The 17188-nt window shown below is 28.2% G+C and overlaps 7 protein-coding genes across 8 annotated transcripts; 4 read left to right on the top strand and 3 right to left on the bottom strand.

Moving 5' to 3' along the window:
• Positions 1–267: 267 nt before the first annotated feature.
• LOC113798694 (F-box only protein 30-like) lies at positions 268–4540 on the bottom strand. Its single transcript, XM_027349260.2, has 4 exons — positions 3241–4540; positions 1705–3180; positions 1466–1642; positions 268–1394 (listed from the first exon to the last, which is right to left on the bottom strand). The coding sequence occupies exons 1-4, from the start codon at positions 4108–4110 to the stop codon at positions 1188–1190; spliced, it is 2730 nt and encodes a 909-aa protein (XP_027205061.2). The 5' UTR covers positions 4111–4540; the 3' UTR covers positions 268–1187.
• Positions 4541–4645: 105 nt separating this feature from the next.
• On the bottom strand, positions 4646–6652 carry mEFTs (elongation factor Ts, mitochondrial). Of its 2 annotated transcripts, XM_075819589.1 has the most exons (3): positions 6519–6652; positions 6187–6424; positions 4646–6123 (listed from the first exon to the last, which is right to left on the bottom strand). In XM_075819589.1, the coding sequence occupies exons 2-3, from the start codon at positions 6253–6255 to the stop codon at positions 5359–5361; spliced, it is 834 nt and encodes a 277-aa protein (XP_075675704.1). In that variant the 5' UTR covers positions 6256–6424; positions 6519–6652; the 3' UTR covers positions 4646–5358. The 2 variants fall into 2 exon arrangements, with proteins under 2 accessions (XP_075675704.1, XP_027205054.2); XM_027349253.2 differs by lacking the exon at positions 6519–6652 and having other exon boundaries at positions 6187–6512.
• On the top strand, positions 4759–5356 carry Pfdn4 (prefoldin subunit 4). Its single transcript, XM_027349256.2, has one exon. It carries the CDS (start codon positions 4759–4761, stop codon positions 5257–5259), a length of 501 nt encoding a protein of 166 aa, XP_027205057.1. The 3' UTR covers positions 5260–5356.
• A 35-nt stretch (positions 6653–6687) lies between the features above and the next one.
• Positions 6688–8074, top strand: wal (electron transfer flavoprotein subunit alpha wal). The gene is made up of 3 exons (XM_027349252.2): positions 6688–6830; positions 6906–7220; positions 7307–8074. Exons 1-3 carry the CDS (start codon positions 6765–6767, stop codon positions 7970–7972), a joined length of 1047 nt encoding a protein of 348 aa, XP_027205053.2. The 5' UTR covers positions 6688–6764; the 3' UTR covers positions 7973–8074.
• Positions 7990–10394, bottom strand: LOC113798675 (uncharacterized). Its single transcript, XM_027349240.2, has one exon. The coding sequence runs from the start codon at positions 10315–10317 to the stop codon at positions 8095–8097; it is 2223 nt and encodes a 740-aa protein (XP_027205041.2). The 5' UTR covers positions 10318–10394; the 3' UTR covers positions 7990–8094.
• Positions 10395–10627: 233 nt separating this feature from the next.
• On the top strand, positions 10628–11732 carry LOC113798660 (uncharacterized). Its single transcript, XM_027349223.2, has 2 exons — positions 10628–11101; positions 11202–11732. Exons 1-2 carry the CDS (start codon positions 10765–10767, stop codon positions 11663–11665), a joined length of 801 nt encoding a protein of 266 aa, XP_027205024.2. The 5' UTR covers positions 10628–10764; the 3' UTR covers positions 11666–11732.
• A 39-nt stretch (positions 11733–11771) lies between these two features.
• LOC142644906 (uncharacterized) lies at positions 11772–13299 on the top strand. Its single transcript, XM_075819587.1, has one exon. It carries the CDS (start codon positions 11854–11856, stop codon positions 13231–13233), a length of 1380 nt encoding a protein of 459 aa, XP_075675702.1. The 5' UTR covers positions 11772–11853; the 3' UTR covers positions 13234–13299.
• Positions 13300–17188: the final 3889 nt, after the last annotated feature.

The following is a 17188-nucleotide window of genomic DNA, read 5'->3' on the forward strand; positions in this document are numbered from 1 at the left end:
TCTGATTGTTATTGTTGTTACGAAGATGATTATAAAGTTATGAATTTCAATTAGAAAACGAAAAACAAAATTAGATGAAATTTCCACATTAAAACATTTGTCATTGTCATCATCATCATTCGAATAAATATAAAGATTGATTCATGTTTTATCAAATTAATTAATTCAGACGCACACACACACGAAGTAACAAACGTTGAAGATTTTGAAAAAGAGAATTTCATCCAAAAATATATCATAAAACATTTTGAAAAAAGATTGATAATATTTCGAACTCAGTCATTTAACGTGTTACTTGTTGATTAGTTGATTTTAACTTTCTTCGATTTTATTTTCATTTCAATAATGTTTCCATCACATCAACAATATTATGCAACAAATTCATCACCATTTTATCCTGGTACAAGTTATGCTGTACCACCACCACCACCATATGATAATATAAACAATAATCAACATAATTCTGGTTGTAATCCTATTATCATTACACAACAACCAACAAGACCGGTAGTTGTTGTTGAAGAACCTGTTTGTACACCGGCTGATTGTTGTCTTTGTGCAATATGTGCTATTTGTTGTGGTATGTGTATGGCAAGCCATCCATGTTGTTAATCAATCAATCAATATTATCATATCTTTCCTTCAAATCCTTTCATCCAAAATCTGCACAAACCGAATCAATCCATTTTTTTAAAAATAAATCTAAATGAATAATTTTTTTTGTTGATAATTATTACGAAATAATTAAACAAAACAACAATTTATTTTCAAAAATCAATCAAATATTAAAATGTCTTAAGAAAACAAAATAAACAGAAGAAAAAAAAACACATTTGATTTTGCAGCAGTTCGATGATTTATTTGTAAAAAAAAATCTTAATTAAACTTAATTAAATCCTATTAATTTTTCCATATAACCCAAGCAAAAAAAAAAACAAACAAACAACATCCCTCTGTCTTTCATTAAAGAATTCGAAATATTTTCATATCACATCAGAGGTATGAATGATGATGATGAAGACCGATAATTATTTTCAAAGTACAAATTTTGCAGTAAATTTTTTTCATTCATTTCGAATCATCATCACATAAACAACATGACTGAACAGAAAATAAAAAAAAATGAAAATTCATCATCATGATGTTTGATTCCAGCCAATTCGATTCCATTATTATTATTATTATCATTATTTTGTTATTATTGTTGTTGTTGTTGACATTGAGGAAGCATTGTGATTAGGAAGAATGGATGGATCAAATTCACAAATACGAAATGGTTCTGTACGTATATTACGTTCATAAAATGGACAAACTTGTAAATGATGAGCCATAACATTATCGGAATCAATACGCCAACCACGTATAGGTTGCATTGCTGTACTAAATAGCCATTTCTGTTTTTTTTTTTATTTTATAAAAAAAAATTTTAATAAAACAAATTTGAAAAAAATTAATCCATATTTACCTTATAAACGACACGCCATTGAAATTTACCCTTTTCCATTTCGAAACGTTTCCATTGTAAAACGACATAACCTTTTTTCTTTACAAACGATTGTACAACCATACGCATACGTTTCGATGTAAATGATAGATTATTCAATGAAAATCCATCCAGATATTTGCAAATATTTTGTAACAGCTAAATTTTAAAAGAAAAATTTGAATATAAAATAAATTAGAACTCAAATAAAATTTTCATACTTCAAATGGTAGATTATTTAACGAAAAATAAATATTGCCATCAGATGATTTTCTTGATGATATACATGATGATGATGTATTATTGGCTGTTGTTGTTGTTGTTGTAGCAGCTATACCTCCATTTATACCACCTTTACCGGACATTAATAATAATGGAACGGATGAATTATTATTCGAATATAATAATGAATATGATGATGATGAATGTGATGTTGAAATGATACTATCACCATTGCCACAGCAAGCACTTGTACTATTTTTTCTTGCCGTTTTTGTCAACATTATTCGATGATTATTTTCATCATCAAATGATGGTGATTCTAATGAAACGGATGATGTTGATGATGGCTGTTGATGATCAAAAGATTCATTTCGTTTATTATTATCATCATCCATCAATAGATCATCATCATCATCTTCTTCACATTGATCAAATGAAATATTTGTTGTTCGATTTGATCGAACATCATCATAATCATTATCGTTAACGGAACAACAGGCAAATGTTTCTAATGATTCATTATAAACAATCGTTGTTTGTTGTCGATTCCATCGATCAACATATGATGGCTCATTCTGTGATAAACGTGGCCAAAGACGACGATGTACAAATGTACAGCCATTATAGAATAATGGACAACGATATTCAATCCAACCATCTAGGCCACCATGTATATCACTATGTATATCTCGTGAATGTGCGGCCAATTCATCTTTACGAAAATCTAATCCACAACGAAACGTATACATTGCCCGCGGTTTTGGTTGATAAAATGCATATGAACGGATCGATATTTCTAATGATAATGTATTACATTTAGGTACAGGAGGTGGTATCGGTGGCTGTGATTGAACATTTTTTCGTTGATTCATACATTGATTTGATTGAACATCTTTTGCTTTTGTTTTAATCATTTCGACCATAAATTGTTTATCCGTATCTGTTATTATAGGCAGATTTATTGATGAAGAACTTGGATATGATTGTTGAATGGCCAATGTTGGAGATAATAGTTGTTGATTATCATTATTATTTGTATTAATTGTTGAATGATTAATTCCATCATTATTTGTTTCAACTAGATTTGTATTACATTTGGATTCCATCCATGAAAACATTTGACTACAAATTGAATTCGATTTTTTTCTTGATTGTTCTTGTTGTTGTCGATAATCATGCGAACTTTCCATATAAATTCGACGATAATATTGAGCTGTTTGTCGTAATATTTCCACTAATGATTCTTTATAAGCATGTTCAACCAATTTGGCAGCATAATTTAGATATTTTTCTTCTTCAATATTATTATCACAATTATAATAAGATAATTGATTATTATTATTATTATTATTTATTGATGATGGATCAACAACATTATTGTTCGTTGTTGTTGCTGTTGTTATTGTTGTTGTCGAATTCTGTGCATTTGTGACTGTTGAACGAAATTCACGAAATGTTCGAATTCCAATATAAGGCTAAAAATCAATAGAATTATTGTTGTAAATGATTAGATTTTAATTCAAAAAAAAAATTACCTTTATAGGAACAGCCGGATGTGTTGAAAGACGACCACGCATAATACGTTTCATTTGTCTGGATGCTGACCATAATTGTTTAAGCATACGTTGATCACGTAATGCTAATGCTACATCTAAATTATGTATATTCAATGAATGTGGTGAACAAAATCCCTGAGTTGTTGGACTTTTTTCACTTGAATATAATGGCATACGATTCCATTCAGCTGAACAATGTACAACATTTGCTGGACATTGATCAACAAGATGTTGTGACATTTGACCACGTAATAATCGATATGGACATCCATAATGGCTATTTATACATGAAACCATTTGATAATGGCAAAGAAGAAAATGTTCTTTCATTTTACAATAATGCATTACCATTCCACATTGACGATTTGTACAACGTACAACTGGACAAAATTCTACAATATTAGTAGTATCATTTTCATCTTCATTTTTATCATGATAACCATTCGATAATTGTTGTAATCGTTGTTGATTCTGTTTACGTTGATGATTTTTTATTCGATTATTATTATTTTTATCATCATCATCATCATTACAATAATAATCAACATCTAATATCATTGAATATTTTTCTTCCATCGATAATTGATAAGCTTCATTAAATGAAACAGGCATTCGTATACATTTTAACGGCCGTATACAATGAAAACAATGACTATGTATATTGCTAAATGATTTCAATCGATTACGATGTTTAAAAAGGTTATTCAATGATGTACGTTCGAATTCTTGTTGTTGTTGTTGTTGCGATTGCAATAAATCTTTAGATGATTGATTAACATTAGATTTAATAGGATGATCAATCTGATCGGATGATGTTGTTATTGCCGTATTCGATGTGGAAGTTTTCATTTTTGTTTTGATTCTGGAAAACCGGAATTCTTGGTGGGCCAAAAAAAAACAAACAAAGAATGACTGAAGACTCAAAAACAATATTTAACTAATGGATGATCATAGAAATGATAATTTACAATATCGTTAAGTACGAATGATTTTTTTGATGATTTAAATCATCAATTATTTAATTATAAATTAAAAATCGTTAATATTAATTATCATCATTATTGTTGTTGATTGACAAGATTTGTATTTTCTTCTTTTAAATCAATCAAACAATTGTATAATTATTTAAGATGTTGATGAAAATGTTAAACAATAATGTGTACATGATTTTGGATCTTGATTAATTATTAAAATGCTTTTAATTATCAAAATAAGATCATCATCATCACCATCATCAATATTAATAACAATAAAGACGACAACGACGACGATGACGATGAAAACAATCATAATAACGACATCATCAACTAAACAAACACAATATGTTGTGATATATCGTTGAATAATCGATTGTATCGTAATTTTATTATCACATTGTCAATGATTATTTTCAAGAATTTTACATGTGTATTGTTTGAAAATTGAATTTTTATGTTTGATTTTTGTTTTGTTTTGTAATTCAAAAGATATTTTTGTTTCATCAACGAATTAAAAATAATGATTCTATCACCAGCATCATCAGAAGCCAAACATCAGATTGATGTTACAGCTGAAGATCAACAGATGATTAATCGTTTTGCAAGATTGAATCTGAAATCAGATGAATTACAGAATAAATATGAAGAATTAAAACGACAAACTGAAAATTTAGAAGAAGCTGAAAATGAATTAATGTTACAGGATGATTTTGATGAAGATTTCGCTGATGATGGTGATGATGATGATAAAAATTCAAACCAAAATCAACAAAGCGGCCAATCATCAGCCGTTAAAATTAAACCAAGTTCAAATATTCAATTTGTTGTTGGCACATCATTCATGGCTGTAACCAAAACCGAATGTGAAAGTCTTATTGAACAACGAAAAGCAGAAATTAAACAAAAAATGAAAGATCTGGATGAGCAATTGGCACCAATGAAAGAAGAAATGAATTCAATTAAATCAAAATTATATGCAAAATTCGGTAGCAATATCAATCTTGATTCTGAAGATTCATGATAATTTCGATTTCATTTTTAATAATACAAAAATTGAATTTATTTTACAAAATAACTTAAACAAAATGAATTCTAATTAAATTTTCTTTTCAAAACAATTTCATTGATCAAGCTGTTCTTCACCACATTCGATTCGAATGAAATCCAATACATTCGCACGGGAATTACGTAGAAATTGTTCGACGGTAATATCTTCATTAAAAATGAATTTCTGCTTAATTAAAGCTTCGGGTTCTTCATCACCCGTAATATGGTCTTCTTGGGGAGATTCCTTAGTATCTTCGGTCGACAATTGTGCAACCATTTTAGGTGATAATCCAATAATATGTTGACCAAGACGTGAACCAAGTTCATCAATATTTTTAGACATCTGTGTTGTGTCCATTTCTTCTTCTTCATTCACTGAAGTATTGGATTCTGGCGATTGTGTAACGGCAACTATGGTTCCATATTTACCCAAAACAATTTCCGGATCATTTGATTCAATTTTACCGGCAACAGCATGTGCATAAGGTAATAATCGAATCTGACTGGATTCATTATTAGGAATTCTCATTAAACATCCACGTACAAATCGAATATTTTCACCTAATTTCTGAATCGTATTCACCACTAAATCACCACCAATATCTTTCAATCGTTTTTCATCTGTTATCCAGATTTTTTCCACACCATCCGATTGTTGATGATTGGCTTTCAGATTCGTTAATTGATTGTTCATTTTTTTGGCTAACTCAGAAACAAGTCGAATAAAATGTTCATTACGTGAAACAAAATCAGTTTCACATCTGACTTCGACCATCGTTGCTTGTAATTGATTAGGATCGGTATAAATTCCAATTAAACCTTGTCCGGTTGTTCGCGACTAATAAATTTTTTAAAATTAATTTTAAATCAAACAACAATAACAACAAAAAAAAACACAAACCTTGACACGTTCAGCTTTTTCCCAGCCTTGTTTTGCTGCTTCAGCTCTTAACCATTTTTCAGCTTTCATTACATCTTGTCCATTTTGTTCCAAAGCTTTACGACAAAGTGCAAAAGCATAACCGGTCTTTTTTCGTAATTTAGCCAAATCTGATTCAAAAACAATCGGACTACGATGAATATCTCGAATCGAATTACGATTGATCGATACAGGAATTCTGATCGATCTAACGATAGATCTTATGAATGACATTTTTATTAGAGAATAATTTGTAAAAAAAAATTTTAAAAAAATTAATTCAAATAAAAAAAATGTGAAAAAACAGTATTCACATGTTTAAGGATTTCAATTCCCGAGAAAGATTACCACCAAATATTGAATGAAATACTTTTTTTGCGGAAATATTTTCTATCCTGAGTACAAATGTTCATTTGTTATTGAAAATTTTCTGACATGCTTTGTGTTTTGGTTGATTTTTTTTCCTTTAATACGGTTTCGTTTTCAAGTTGAAAATAAAAAAAAAATAAAAATAATTTGATTTTAAATTATTTTCGTAATTAAACAAATTAAAAACCAAAATGATGATCAAACGTTGCTCTTTAATTTTAGCCAATCAATTGGCCAAATCAAATTCATCATTATCAGTGAGTTTTTCGAAAAAATATTCATGATTGATGAAATCAAAATTCTTAAATTTTTTTTACTTTAAAATCAATCAGGTATTAAGTGGTATTCGTTGGAATAGTACATTATTGATTGCCGATCATACAGAAGAAACACTTTCACCGTTAACATTGAAAACAATAACCGCCGCAAAACAATTAGGTAATCCAATTACCTGTATGGTAGCAGGTCCTAAAGTTGGTCCAGCCGTTGATATATTGAAAAAAGTTGATGGTGTTGAGAAAATTTTAACCGTTGAAAATGATTCATTAAAAGGATGGTTACCCGAAGTGATGACAAACATTGTAATGGAAGCACATAAGAAAAATAATTATACACATATATTGACAGGTGCTTCGTCAGTTGGAAAAGTATATTTAAAAAACAATTATGAATTTATAAATTATTAATAAGTGATTTTCATTTTTCATATATTTTAACAATATAAAATTGATAGAATTTTCTACCTCGATTAGCCGCCTTACTTGATGTATCATTAATATCGGAAATTATTGGCATTAAAAGTCCTGATACATTTGTACGAACAATTTATGCTGGAAATGCGTTATTGGAATTGAAAGCATTAGATCCTGTTAAATTAATTACTGTTCGTGGTACAGCATTTGATGCTTCGACAATCGGTTCAGCTGATTGTCCTGTTGAAGCTTTTGCAGCCGAAACAGCAAAACAACCGGACAATGTAAAATGGATTAAATCTGAAATAACTAAATCTGAACGACCAGAATTAACGGCTGCTTCTCGTGTGATAGCTGGAGGTCGTGGCATGAAAAGTGGTGAAAATTTCAAAATGTTATATGATTTAGCTGATAAATTGAATGCAGCTGTTGGTGCTTCACGTGCAGCTGTTGATGCTGGTTTTGTACCGAATGATCTACAAGTTGGTCAAACGGGTAAAATTGTTGCACCTGAATTATATATAGCTATTGGTATTTCTGGTGCCATACAACATCTAGCCGGTATGAAAGATTCAAAAACAATCGTTGCAATCAACAAAGATCCAGATGCACCAATATTTCAGGTAGCCGATCTAGGTTTAGTTGCTGATCTTTTTCAAGCCGTACCAGAAATTAATGAAAAAATTGATAATTACATTTCCAAATAGATACAGATGTTAATACATTTTAAATTGAACAAAAATTGTTTTAATCTAATATTTCTTCTATGATTATGACTGAATAATAAATTCTCTGTCTATTTATCCTCACCATTCTCTTTCAATGTTGTTTAGGAAACAGGAATTTTTCTTTGTTGACATTTTCGATATAAATTTATATAATAATTTTCTTGATCTGGTGTCCGTAATTGTACGGATTCATCGTTATCTTCATCATTATCGGGTTTATCATGCAATTGTTTGAATGTTCGAGGAAATAGCCAACCATTTTCTTTAAGATCTCCATCAAAAAAAGCCAATAATAATTGATTGACACGTTCGAAAAGACAGGAAAATTTTGAACGTATTAAAATTTCATCATTATGATTGATATTTTGTTGTGATTGTTGAAATAGATGATAATCATTCGAATATATTTTTTTTGATAGTCTTTCAGTTATTTCGCCAAGAAATTCCAACAATTGAATAATGAAATCAATATTTTCATTTGAAATACTACCGGGAAAAATATTCATCAAATTCATATCGATTGTATCGATTAATTCGAATGCTTTGTATGGCATTTCAAAACGTTCATAAATAGCTAACATTATTATTGATAGATATAATAAACGATAACTACCATAATATGAAATTTGACGATATTTTTCATATAATTTTTCCATATATTCTATTCTTTTTTTTCTTTGTTTATCCGAATTTGATTTCCAATATAATTGAAATTTTGATCTATAACGGAAAAAATATAAAATACGATAAATTCGATACTGTTCATGGCCATTTATCGAATCAAATAAATAACCAAATTCGGATTTTATTCGTTTCATTTTATTCATTAATCTATATGCATTTCGTAAATCGAATGGAAATTTACCACATGATATACAAGCATTATGTTTATTTAAAACTAATGGTCCAGAACATTTATCATTCAAACATTTGATAACATTTTTCATAATTGAACAATCATTATTACAAATAATACATTGACAATAAAAACAATAATTATATTGTAATGATATTTGTCGTTGATCAAATGTTTGTCTATTAAAATCCGTACCATATGAAATAGTTAATTGTTCACCTTGTTTTATTGAACGTGTTGCACAAATGATAATACCATTTGAATTAAATTGCCAATATAAATTCGGTTTACAGCTATGATTAAAAAATGATGAAATACATTCAATACAATTGGCAATCATATTTGATACAACTAATTGTTGTGGATGTTGAATTGCTAATTTTGATGTTTCATCCAAATCGATTGGACCATCACTCCAACAAAATGAATTTGTTTGCATACGTGAAAAATCTCTGGCAATATATTCAGCACGACGACTAAATTCAAAACAATCATTCAGTATATTTTTATCAAGAATTTTTCTACGAACAAATAAATGTATTAATATCCATGACATTAATGTTGTATGTACTTCACGTAATATTTTTCGTTCATATCGATGATCAACAAGTTTTGAAATTAATTGACATAATTGAAATCGTTCATCATATGACCATTTATGTCTTGGTAATTGAAATCGTTTATTATGAATATAATTATCATGAACATTACAATCATCATCCGATTGTTGTTGTTGTTGTTGTTGTTGTGTACATTTATCAATTAATTTATGACCAAAAATTGAATAATATCTAAAAACATTTCCGAATGAAAATAAATCCGATGGTCCAGCAATCAAACCATATAAACCACATTCAAAACGATGATATTGTTGCCAACAAATTTGTCTACATTCATTGGAACAATAATAAATTTCATCACAATTTTTACATGATATTCTTTTTTTATTATTCGAAAAATGATGATAACAATAATGACAATAATTTTGTCGATGTTCTTCATAAAATGTAATAATAATTGGTCGTTCTTCAATAATAATTTCACCTTTTAATATTTGATCTTTGGTTATAAAATGACGGCCAAATTTTTCATTTTGTATTAATTGACATTTTTGATTTAGATAAAAATTTAAATGTTTATCATCATTATTCATATCATCATCATCATCAATAATAATATTATTATTATTATATAAATGTATTGATTCATTTAACAATGATGATGATGGTGGTGATGAATTTTTCAAATGTTTTTGTTCATATAAATCGCATTCATAATCAATTTTTTCACCAAGTTTTCTTATTTGTTTCAAATGTTTTTGTACTAATTTATACATTAAATCAATCGATTCTTTTATATTCATTTTTGTTGTTGTTGTTGATTTCGAACGACGATATTTTTCCTCATTACATAATTGATGTAATAAGTCTAACGAATTTTGATCGTTACCAAAGACAAAATTTTTCATAGTTTCTTTTTCTTCTTCTTCTTTTCTAAAACCAAAACCAAAAATTTTTTAAAATAAAAATTTTATATAATCAAATGACAAAACTATATAATTTGTTTTGTTTTGTTTTGTTTTTTTGGGTAATGAATTAATTAGAATTTTTTTCCTGTTTTGTTTTTTGATTTTTGTTTTTGATTTTTGATTTTTCCCGTAACAAACAAATCAAAAAAAATTGATCCAATTTTGTTGTTTGTTTGTTTTATTTTGGATTTGTTGTTGATTTTTTGTTGTCGTTCATATAAAATGCCCAAGATTCGTATTGAAAATGTTTACCAAAAAAAAAGTTTGTTGGATTCTTTGATTTTGCTAGTATTTATTTTATTTTTTTGTGTCTGATTCTATTTTTTTCCGTATAATATTCGAAAAGATTTTGATTGTTTTTTTTTATTATATTTTGCATAAAGAGTTATGTCATTACAAACACCTAAACAACCAATGATGGCACAGCAACCAATGTCAGCAAAAAATAATGGTGGGGGTGGTGGTGTTGGTGGTGGTGGTGGTGGTGGTGGTTCTCGTCCGACAACGCCGACAAATACTACTAATCGTCCTAACAGTAATGATGGTACTGTTCGTAATACTCGTGGACCTGGTTGGCTAACAAAAAAACCGGCTAAACCTTCTATAACACCAGAATTTTGGTGTCGACCATTTATGCCCAATCCTCCTCAATTGTCAGATGTTGCAAATGCTTATTTTATTGGCTATAAGGATAGTAGTGATTGGCATTTTAAAAAATTATTAAGTTAGTATTTTTTTTTTTTTTTTTTTTTTTTTTGTTGTTGTTTCGTTTAACCAGATTTATTCAAATGAATTATTCATTTTTTCTTTTTCTCTTTCCTTAGATGTAATTGATTGGTTTTATCGTAATGGACCCGGTACATTCAGTTTTGCAGCATATTTGTTTCGTGAGAATAAAATATCTTTTAGACCGATACAAAAAAATCGTCCACGACGAGGAGGAGGACGACGGGGAGGAGGAGGACGACGGGGAGGACGAAGTTTTCGATCAAGAGGAAGAGGAGGAGGAAGAGGCCGTGGTCGAGGATATGGTGGTCGAGGATATGGTGGTCGAGGATATGGTGGTCAAGGATATAATGGTCAAGGATATGGTGGTCGAGGATATGGTGGTCAAGGATATGGTGGTGGTCAAAGGCGTATTTACACGAGAAGTTTTTACAATTCAAGCATGTCACAAAGACGAGATGGTCCATCATCACAATCACCACAAGCACAACAACCAAAACAACCACAACAACCACAATCAATGGCTAATGGTAAAACTAGTCAACCTCAGACTTCAAGATAAAATTTTAATTTTGTTTAAAATTCATAATTTGAAATTGAATTAAACAGAAGAAGAAAAAAAAATTTAATTAATTTTTGACTGTTATTTTTATATATAAAATCTGTGGTTAAAAACATTGAATGTTTGTTTTTTCTTTAAAAAAAATAGTTCATTTGATCGATTGATTGTTTGATTCTGATTACCGAATAATGATTGCGAAAGAAAATGAACCAAAAATCAAATCGATGATGATGATTGCGTCAAATGAGAAAAAAGAATCGAAAACTAAATCACTATTGGATGAAAAAAAACAAGAAAAACAACAACAACAACCACAACAACAACAACAACAACAACAACAAACAGCAGAACCATTTGTTATTGTTAATGATTATAGTAATTTTCCAAAATTATGTTGTAAAACAACCGGAATTCCTGGTTTAAATTCATTAATACAATTACCAAAATCACATTATGATTATGTTAAACCAATACAAAGAAATAATAATGGTAGTTTATTATCATTAAATTCATGGATAATACCAACTATAGTACCAACATCGGTATGTAAAAGTAGATTATTATCCAAATTGGAAAAAACACCACCAAAAGAAATGATAAAAAGTTTACCAAAATCACCAACCGGTCAAAGTCATCGTGAATTTGAACGTAGATGTAAAGCAACATTAGATGCATTAGAAAATATTCATAGTAAAGATGATGATAAAGATGATGATGATGATGATGATGATATTGAAGATAAATATGAACAACAATATTACAAACAAACAAATGATAAATATGGTAAATTACGACCATTTTGTAAAGGAAAAATAAATGATGATAGATTATGGAAATATATACCAAGATATTATACGGATATTAATATCAATGAACCAGATGATGATGATGATGATGATGATAAAGATAATGATGAAAAATGGCTTAAAGATTTAACAGATTTAGTTATACAATCATCACCGAATCATCAATATTTTTCACAACAACAACAACAACAACAACAATCACCACAAGCAAGACCAATATTATGGATAAGATCACCAAAAACAAATTCAAATTTATCAAATAATAATAATAATAATATTAATAATAAATTGAATTTTGTACAAAAAATTTTTATTGAACCAAAAATTTCAAGACAACCATCAGGTAAAATGATGATGAGAAATTTAGATAGACAAACAACAACAGAAACAAATCCAAATACAACAACAGCTATAATACGTGGTACATTTTCACGTGCATCAACATTAACAGCAATGGTTTTATCATCAAATGATCGAAATAATAATAATAATAATTTTTCTAAACAAAATCCTATTTTGATTAAAAAACAATGGCCAATGATGAATAATAATTATCGACAACAACAACAACAACAACAACAACAACCATCGAATTATAATGAAATTGATGATTTTTTTCGACCATCATCATATTCACCACCATCAGCATCCAAAAGACAACAACAACGAAGACGAAGACAACGACGACGACAAAATTATCATAAACAACGTAATAATAATTATTATGAAAGTAATCATCCATTTAATAATTTTTATGATTAAAAAATGATCATTATTATTATTAGATAATTTTTTTTTAAAAATAAAAAATTACGGATTACAAACGGATTTTTGTTTTATCAAAGTTTTATTTTTTTTGTTTTGCTAGTTTTTTATTTGGAAATCCTTTGAGAATTTTCCAGCATTCTCTTAATACGATAGATCTGCCAGATCTAATCAAACAAAAAAAAACATCTCAAAACATTGATTGAGAAAAAACATTAATCCATTCATTCATTCATTCATCAAATTTGTTTTTTGTAAACTTTGGACCCAAAACATTATTGCATCAATTTTTGTAAAATTACTTTACTGTTTTGGGGGGCATATAGGGGAATTTCATTTTTCAAAAATTCTTATTAAATCCATTCAATGATGATAAATTTGGAAAAAACATTTTATCAAAATCATTGAATGATGATGATGATGATAACCATTGAAATGATCCTATATAATCAAATCAATTATGATTGAATTGGATTTTAACAATTCATTTTCATTATTACAATCACCACAACCATCATTGATTGTAATAATCTGAATTGATTCCTTTTTTTTTTGGTTAAAAATTTTGAAGATGATAATTATAGTTTTTCAGCTTAGGTACAAAACAACAACAAAAATCATCAAACAATCAATCAAAAAAAGAAAGGTTAAAATCAATCCAATTGATGATAATTAATCAAATTTCGCTGTTATCGATATCTTCTTTTTTGTTGTTTTGGCTGTCGATAATGATGATTAGGATGATGATGATGAATACAAACGCTGAAATTGCGTCGTAATTTTCTTTCCAAAAAACTTTTTTTTTAATTAATTAATTCCATTGAATTTTTGAAAAGATTAAAAGTCAGAAAAAAAAATTAGTGAAATTTGTTTTCGTTTCCATCCAAAAACAACAACAACTTCAAATAACTCCTACAATCATCAATCAACCCTTATCACAATACAGCTAACAACAAAAAAACTTATAACATAACAATCCTATTGGAAATTCTAATTTGATAAATTGAAAATAAAAATGAAAATGAAAATTGTTGTTGTTGTTTTGTTGAGATTTCTTTGGAGACATTGTTTTTTACTTACTAAGACAAAATGAACAGAATCAATAAATAAAATAAATTTTATTATCCGCCATTAGAAAGGAAAAAAAATTTGTATTTTACGATTACAGGGTGATGATTGCTCATACCGATTTTATAGTGATGATGGAATTTTTCTTCTCTCCATTATTTTTTCTGGTATTAATGATTTGATGGCAAAAAGGTTAAAATTTTTAATGATTTCGCCGTCAAATTGAAACGAATGAGTTGTTTTATATATATAGAGCCTACATTTTGGTGGTTGCCATGTGATTCTATTAAAAAAGATTTGAAATCTAAATCGTTAAATGGAAAGTAAAATGAAATTTTCAAAATTTGATTTTATCAAAAATTGATTGGCCAAAATGTTCGTGCTACTCCGCCCATTACAAGAATAAATTTGAATTCTGATTGGTCGATTGGAATGTTCATCCCCTCCCCCAAAAAAAAGGATTGTATTCTGTTCAGCAATATCAATCAATGGGAAAAAATAGTGAAAGAATTAGCTCCGCCTTAAAAAAACTGAATATTATTGACATATATAGGAATCATCATTTGATTGAAATTCGCATCTCTTTCTTCGTAACCTGCTTTTTTTTGGAAAATTTTTGTTAAAATTTTTTCCATAAAAACAAACAAACAAAAATCTGTTTCAAGAATGTATCCAGGATATTCGATCATCATCAGGTGAAAAGAAAACAAGAAAACAAGAAAAAACGTCCTTCGATAAAAATGTTTGAAATAATAATAATAATAATAATCATAAAACAAATAATCTAAATTCGAAAAAAAAAAGTTTTCGAGAAAAATAAAAATGTAAATGTTATCAATGTTATAATCATCAATGGTGCCCAAAATTTATTGTACATTTTTTTTCTGTTTTATTCAAGTAGTTATCGGCGCCAAAAAGCTTTCAATTATATATAAAGATAGATTTACAGCTAAAAAAGATTATCATTATTATTTCAGGTGGTAATTCTGTGTGTGTGTGTTATCATTGAATTTGTTCTTTCTCCAGGTTGTCAATTGTATGTATGCATGTTTGTATTTATGGGCGACTCATTCAATTTGTCAATGATGATGATGATGATTTTTTGGGTTGTTATCATTGAAATTTTTTTTTTTGTTGCTATAATTTCATCAGTCATCATCATATCTTTGTCCATGGAATTTTTCTGTTGTCGTCGTCGTTGGTTGGTTGGTTGGTTGTGTATTTACTTGTCAAATATATTCCTTCATTTCATTTCATTTTTTTTTGTGAAAAAAATAACTAGCAACCAAAACAAAACGCAAAAAAATCCATATGTAAATAAATGAATGAAATGCAGTTATACACCAAAGATCAAAAAGCACACATTGAAAATAATAGAAAACAAAACAATTCAATTCAATCAATCAACTCAATTCGATTAGATGAAAAATAAAATAGGATTTTCTGCTGTTGCTAGTGCTGTTTTTCATTGATTATTTAACTGTATATTTGATTTATGACTTTTTCGAATTCAATATATATTCAATCAAACAGCAGAAAAAACTTTTGCTTATTGACAATTGTTTGTTTTTTTGGAGTTCTTCACTCTTTTTCTGTCTATAGAATTTTGTTTGTTTGTTTTGATTTGGTTTTGTTTGACTTATTGGTTTTGGTTGATTAGGATACATGGATTTATTATTCATAAGGAAAAAAAAGGAAAAAAAAGAAAAGAATTGAAACATGTCTGATGCCGAAGGGTTAACAAAAATGAAAAAATTTCAAGTTTTTTTTCGAATTGAAAATCAATTAAAACCTTTGAGATCGATTTTTTTCTTGGTTTCTAGGTCAATTGAGAAAGTACAAGAAAAAATTAACTAAATCCTAATCCCGGATCTTTAATTCATTGAACAAGATTATCCCGAAACTAAATCAACCTAAATCGATCAACAACTAATCAATCAAACAAACAAACAAAAAAAAAAAATCCAAATACAAATTGTGCGTATCAATCTAAATAAATTCAAGTATCATCATCATCATCATCATCATCATTGATCTGGTTGTTGTCATGGTTTTTGATGTTGGTTTTTTGGTTTTGGTTGAAATTTTTTTTTCTTTTTTTTTGTTGGCCTGAAATAAAAAATCAACAATTGATCCTTGATGTATGTTTCCATTTTGTAACTAGGTTTTTTAAAAAAAAATGTCACTTTGACGAATGATTATATCAAAAGCACGTTATCATTCAAAAATCATCATCATCATCATCAAGTAAGATGTTCAACGATAAAAACGCGTGCAATAATCATCAATTTCGATTTTCACCATCATCAACATCATTGTAGCTGTAGTCGTCGCCGATAACAACAACCTGGATAAATTTTTCTAGTTATATTTAAAGGCTCAAGGTAAATATTGAATTAGAAGAAAAAGATAGAGAAGCGATAGAGAGAAAATAAACCGAAATCGATGTCGAAAAAAAATTGGTTTACACACACACACAAAAACCCAATAAACTGTAGATTTGACTGAATTTATATCCATCAAACACATTAAGAGTAGATGAGATTTCCTTCTTTTTTTTCATTTCATATTTGCTCAACATGATTTCATTTTTTCGTTGTTGTTGCTGTTTCGTTTCACTTATGACTTTTCGGTATGAATTAACAAACAATATTTACCCAAAAAAAAATGAGAGTTCATTGAATTCGAGTATCACTATGTATACATAAAGAAAGTTTCATTTATGAGATTTGAGAACATTTGGTTTCGAAACTTTTTTCTTCGAAAGTTTCATTTTCTTTCCTTATTGATGTAATCTGTAAATATCAACATTATACGGAAGTCATAGCCATTCGGATTCATGAAACAAAAAACGAAAAAAATGATGATGATGATGATGACTATT

The sequence above is a fragment of the Dermatophagoides pteronyssinus genome, unplaced genomic scaffold (assembly GCF_027571235.1).
Source record: "Dermatophagoides pteronyssinus isolate colony J.1.1.1.1 unplaced genomic scaffold, Derpt_VIB-CSIC_2022.12 sq0004, whole genome shotgun sequence".
NCBI lineage: Eukaryota > Metazoa > Arthropoda > Arachnida > Sarcoptiformes > Pyroglyphidae > Dermatophagoides > Dermatophagoides pteronyssinus.